Source organism: Pezoporus occidentalis, unplaced genomic scaffold (genome assembly GCF_034315485.1).
Source record: "Pezoporus occidentalis ecotype Australia unplaced genomic scaffold, CSIRO_AGI_Poc_V1 ctg166, whole genome shotgun sequence".
In the NCBI taxonomy this organism is placed as follows: Eukaryota; Metazoa; Chordata; class Aves; order Psittaciformes; family Psittacidae; genus Pezoporus; species Pezoporus occidentalis.
The window spans coordinates 1,541,150-1,547,149 of NW_026913488.1; the positions used below are offsets into that span (position 1 = coordinate 1,541,150).

At 38.3% G+C, this 6,000-nt stretch overlaps 1 protein-coding gene across 1 annotated transcript in view; it reads right to left on the reverse strand.

Moving 5' to 3' along the window:
* The window catches only part of RIT2 (Ras like without CAAX 2), a 145,818-nt gene extending 140,145 nt beyond the window's left edge, over positions 1-5,673 (reverse strand). The window contains exon 1 of the mRNA XM_062613411.1: positions 5,301-5,673. Within this exon, the coding sequence (XP_062469395.1) occupies positions 5,301-5,403 (103 nt within the window). The 5' untranslated portion in view covers positions 5,404-5,673. The remainder of the gene's footprint in view (positions 1-5,300) is intronic.
* Positions 5,674-6,000: the final 327 nt, after the last annotated feature.

Consider the following 6,000-nt stretch of genomic DNA (forward strand, 5'->3'; position numbering starts at 1 on the left):
GAACAGAAATAAGGTCAAGGTGTGAACTAAAGACTGTCTATAGGTATTAACTTATGGGAAACTAAGAGAATAGAGCTTTTCGAAGTTGTTAATAAAGAAGAGATAAGATAAAATTGCTAGAAGTTGTAACTACACACAGTCGAGCTTGAAACAAATTCAGTAACCTAGCTGTGAAGATAACTGAAAAGTAACAACAGTTTTATTATCAAAGATCACAAATATATTAAAAATACATTGTTCAGCCTGGAGAACAGAAGGCTTCAGGGAGACCTTATTGTGGCCTTCCAGTTCCTAAAAGGGGCCTTTAAGAAAGATGGGAAAAGACTTTTTATCAGGGCCTGTTGCAACAGGACAAGAGGTGATGGCTTCAAACTAAAAAACGGGAGATTCAGGCTGGATGTGAGGAAAAAGTTCTTTAGAATGAGGGTGGCAGAACACTGCAGAGGTTGCCCAGAGACATGGTGGATGCCCCATCCCTGGAGACATTCAAGGACAAGCTGATGTGGTTCTGAGTAACCTGATGTAGCTGAAGGTGTCCCTGATCATTGCAAAGGGATTGGACTAAATTACCTGTGAAGGTCCCTTCCAACCTAAACATCAGAACTCTGCACTTATAAAGTCTTTGGTGCTTAATCTGATTTATGGGAAAAGACAGAAGCTGCCCATGTCCAAAGATGCACTTCTGTAGAAATATGGCTTTTATTCAACATTGATCAAAAAAAAGGAAAAAATAAAAAAAAAAGTCAATCAATGACCAAACCAGACTGAGAAATACAGTTCACTTCTCTACAATACTCCTCCTCTAACAACCCTAAGAGAATCTGTTCTTGATTTGACAATCCCTTCAATATTTTTAGGGTTGCAACAAATAAACTGGCAATCAAATCAGTCTGAGAAATAAATCTTGAAAAATGCACATTTCCTCTAAGACAAAACCAAACTTACTAGCAACAAATACTTATTAATTTTTTACATTTTAGTAATCCCTCTTCTTATCTGAAATGCAACAGGTGGCATTAAATTTACTTTGCATCTATGATATACTCATTCTACAGTTAACCATGTAATTCCATTTACCAAGAAGAGTAGATATCTTTGCCCATAAACAAATCTAATTGAACTAGCATTAGGGGAAAAAAAAAACAAACAACAAAACAAGAACAGCATTTTCATTTGGCTAAGAAAAGTTAGATTACAGTGCAATCTGTTCAGCATTTGAAGGATGTCTAGGTAGTAACAATTTTTTATTAAACAGATAGTGTCTGTTTTTATTCACCTGTACAGATACATCAATTTTTTCTTTTTGGTAGCTACTGCACAACCCCTCAGCTAATTATTGCTAATGTTTCAAGAATATGCAGCAGTTAATTATTGTTATTAGTGTAATTAGTTTGCTAAATATATGCCAGCATCGCATGCTCTCAGGGTTTAGAGGGTCTTTTGCATGTATTTTTGTAACACTGAAAAATAAAGCTAAACCCAGAGGTCTGAGCTGCAACATATTTGAGACCATGAAAGTGCTTGGTTAACTGTCCTGATGCAGATCTCTGAAGGTATTTATAAGGTATATATGCAAAAAGTCTTTCAAAACCAGTAAGACTCTTAGGGCTTAAAACCTACATAAGGCAACCTGAAGTAGGTGTGAACAGTACTGAGTTCCTGGAACTTCTGAGCCTACCTGAAACCTCTGATTGAACCAAAGACTGAATGTCAAAATCTTAGAAATGTGTAATTCCAGTTAGGATTATATTCAAATGAGAGTCAGTAAAAATTTCCTTTTAAGTCATGTCAGTTTAATTCCTGGTTCTAGCCTAGTTTTGGCCTGTACTTGCAGGAGAGTGTATAGCTCTTCTTGATGTCTGACACAATCTACACAAAGTAATAAATTAGCATATTGCTCTGCAAGCAAAAATAGTTTATTTTCAGAAGCCTTAGAAGGGATAACTCATTTTAAGGAATCTAAGTTGGGGCTGTTCAGCCTGGAGAAGAGAAGGCTGTGTGGAGACCTCATAGCAGCCTTCCAGTATCTGAAGGGGGGATATAGGGATGCTGGAGATGGACTATTCATTAGGGACTGTAGTGACAGGACCAGGGATAATGGGTTAAAACTTAAACAGGGGAAGTTTAAATTGGATATAAGGAAGAAATTCTTTACTGTGAGGGTTGTGAGGCACTGGAATGGGTTGCCCAAGGAAGCTGTGAATGCTTCATCCCTGGAGGTGTTCAAGGCCAGGTTGTACAGAGCCTTGGGTGAGATGGTTTAGCATGAGGTGTCCCTGCCCATGGCAGGAATGTTGGAACTTGATGATCTTAAGGTCCTTTCCAACTCTAACTATTCTATGATTCTGTGATTACAATACAGAAATCAACTGCTAGAAACGCATACAGCTTTGCACATTCAGTTAAACTGAACTCTGTTTTTGGGGTGGTGCTTTTTCCCCTTATCAAATAATGGCCGAGATTTATTTTTTTGCCACTGATTATGAAATGTGGGGACCCTAAAGTCCCCTAAACTATTTGCAGTTTAAACATCATTACTCTGAATGTGGTGGGTATCACGCTTGGATATGGTGACTATCTTCTATTACCAATTCTTACGAAATTTCTACTACACCAAATAGTCCAAATAACAGGAGGTTGGCTGTCCTCTTGCCATCTCAGAGAATAGAACTCAAGAGACAAAAGAGAGCAAATATTCTATAAGCAGCAACATCAAAAGAACATCCACCTTTGCTGTCCTCTTCCTCGTTCCTCCTCACACATATGGTCACAACACTTAGCCCCTTGTAATGAGCACATAATTTTGAGTGCAAAGACCTCCATACGTAGAGTCTGAAGTTGAACAGTGAGAAAAGCACAAGAGGGTGGGAAACAAAGGATCAAATTGCCCACGTGATCTCTAAAAGTGAACTATGTCCAGGGCAAAAGAAATATTTTAACATTTCTGCAGCCTGTTTCCTAAGAAAAACTCCAAATCTGAATTATTTAGTATTGAACAAAATGAGGCTTTCATCAGAGAGAGGTTTCCCACTCAGCAACTCACCACAGATGCTAAAGCTTTTATCATGACAAAAAGCAAAGAAAGTGAGAAAAGAAGGGGAAAGAAGCCAAGATATTATCAATATATCATTCCATATATCACTTATCTGCCGAAGTATAAACTGGTAATTGAACTTCTGGGATTTTTTAATCTCTGATCTTTATTCTACAGAATACTTTCAATTCTGAAACTTCTTTGATGGTTAAAATCATGACTTACTCAACAGAGTGAATCTAGGTCATTAGGGGAAAGCAGAGCTCATCTTGGAGAATGAAAGTAGTCACTCAGGCCTTTTTCTGCTTTTAATCCAGTGTAAATTAATCCTGCCTACACAACAGTATGCATGATTTATGGACTGACATCACTTTTTCCTTATCTCTAACAGAATTCTATCAGTTGGACCATCTCTCATGATTCTACTGAAATATTCTGTGTCCTTTCCATGCTGGAAGTTCATATCCAGTAAATTATGAATGGCTCATCTCCCTTCTTCTGTATTTTTAATTCCCAGTTGCCATTTTTTCCCCCAGAAACTTCACTTTTGTGAAAAGAACAGGTTTTCACACTCCCATTAAATGTCCTAACTACCCACTTTGTCCTGTTTTCATTTCTCTAGACCACACAGACCCCCAGTTCTTGAATACTCATGTGGTCCTCAGGCTTGGAGGTGTATCACTACCTTGTATTACAGATTTGAAGGCTTTATTCTCATGAAATCAACAGCTAATGTTTTCTGAATGGTAAGATTTGAATAAGCATCATTTGTGCTTTAAAACTCTAACAATAAATGGGAACTCTAAACATTTCTCAGTGTATATGTAGAATTTGGCTTTTATGATTAAGTTTTACTATGATTATGGTATAGTTTGTAGTATCCTTTGTTTTGGTCAGTGAGTATTCAAAATTACACCGTTCTCACAATGATATCCTTAGGAAAAATTGCTGTCATCTTTTGGAAGCACTCAGGGGAAGGAAAATTAGAAAAAAAAGGAGACATTTTACTGAAAATTCCAGCTGATACATCCTGGATACCTGCTTTACCATTGAAAATTGAAGAAAGTTACTCAGAGAAAACCAGTGTTTTCTTCTTTCCCATTTTATACAGTCATCATAGCATAACATCTGGCCAAGATTTGTTTGCTTGGTTAAGCAATACTAATGGGAAATAGCCTTTATTGATAGATGTGCCACTGAAGTTGAAGCCAAACATAACAAGAAAACAGATACAGAAAGGAAATTATATCCACTCCAAGTAATTAGTTTTTTTCTGTATATATACCTTGTCTTGCTGTTTGAATGGGAAATAAACTTGTTTGAGCTACATAATTATTACAGTTTAGTTTCACAGCTTACTTATCCTGCAATTTCTTTTAAATCTAGCCTCGATATACTGTATTATCCTTTTTCTGTTGTCTGTTTTCTTCTTCCCTTTTTCTTTTGAATTTACACAAGATGTAATCAAATGCTTCTTGCGTGGACAGCTCAATACACTGGCTTTTAAGACAAACACTGCGCGTTCAGCAAAGTCTTTTCAAGAACAGAGAATGCTACTGTCAGTGAGAATAAATCAAAGGTGATAATATCTGGGAAAAAGAAAACATTGTCTGGAGAAAATAATGACTCCTCTGAAGAGATACCATTGTCAGACACTAGCATATCTTACCAGCGCTGTACGGTGTTATTAAAATATGCTGCAAATCTACCTTATCACCTGGAGTGAGACTCTGACAGGCATTCTGTAACTGTCTGGGAAGGAGAGGAGACTAACACCAGCTAAGCCACAATGACACTCAGCAAAAAACTCAAAAGGAGATACGGGGAAGGGAAGAGAGTCACTGGGTGCATCCCCCAACTCTGCACTATACAGCTGACTTACTTCGCAGTTAGTTCCATTCCTGCCTGAGCACAAGGACAGGCAGGCCAACAAGTTACATCCACAGTGTTCATCACACCATCACCCCTCACCAAGTGTCAGAGGGATATTACTGCTTGCTGCTAAACTAACAGCAGCAAGCTCCTCAGTGGAGCCAAGGTTAGTTTTACACAACCATCCGATTAAAAAGGCTTATAACATTTCAGTCTGCAGCAGATTAAGCTGACTCACTGTCCCAGTCATGAACTGTTATAAAACAAGTCTTTTATCCAAGCCAGGTACAAGAGAAAGAGGAATGAAACCCCTCATTAAACAATTTTCTTTTTCTGTGAACTTTAGACTCCCAATTTACCCCTCCTCCCCAAATATGCTGTTGGTGAAACTTACCGCTTTTGCCAACTCCCCCCGCTCCTAGCATCACCACCTTGTACTCTCTGGAGCCTGATGAAGAATTGCTGGAGGAGCTGATCATTTCGTTTTCTAGCTCCATCTTGCACGAGGCAGAAGAAGGGAGCAAAAGGGAAGAAAAAGCAACTGGCAGGTGCTTTCTCTGATCTTAAACAACTATAAAAGCTGCGTTAGAGGAAAAAAAAAAGGCAGCAGAAAGGAAAGGTATAATGCAAGAGGTACGATTTATCAGTCTCGCACTCGCTGCTGTGCCTGTGTAGCTGGAGAAGGTCTCATAGCAACCACTTTAACAGCTTCCAATAAAAATCTCTCTCTGCCCCCTCCCAGCTCCGTATCATTCTCTCTGTTTCTCTTCCTGGACAGAAGCAGTTTTGTGAGGCTCAAGAGCCCTGGTACCTCGGGGTGTTGCTGTGTCATTGGAATCAAATTGAGCAGACCCTCCAGGAAAAGAAACTGGATCAAATTACTTAATTATGATGCTTGTTATTCCATGTAGCACTTGTTCAAATCTTAATAACAAAACAGAGCAGGCAACCTTCTTGTCACCTTGGAGTTTAATATTCATGCTATATTCATCAAGTTTGCTAGATTTACATTAGATATGAAATAAGCAGTAGCTTTCAAGAGTCTTTGTTCCTCATGAAGCTTACTTTAAAGCACAGAAGTTTTTTAAGGTTAG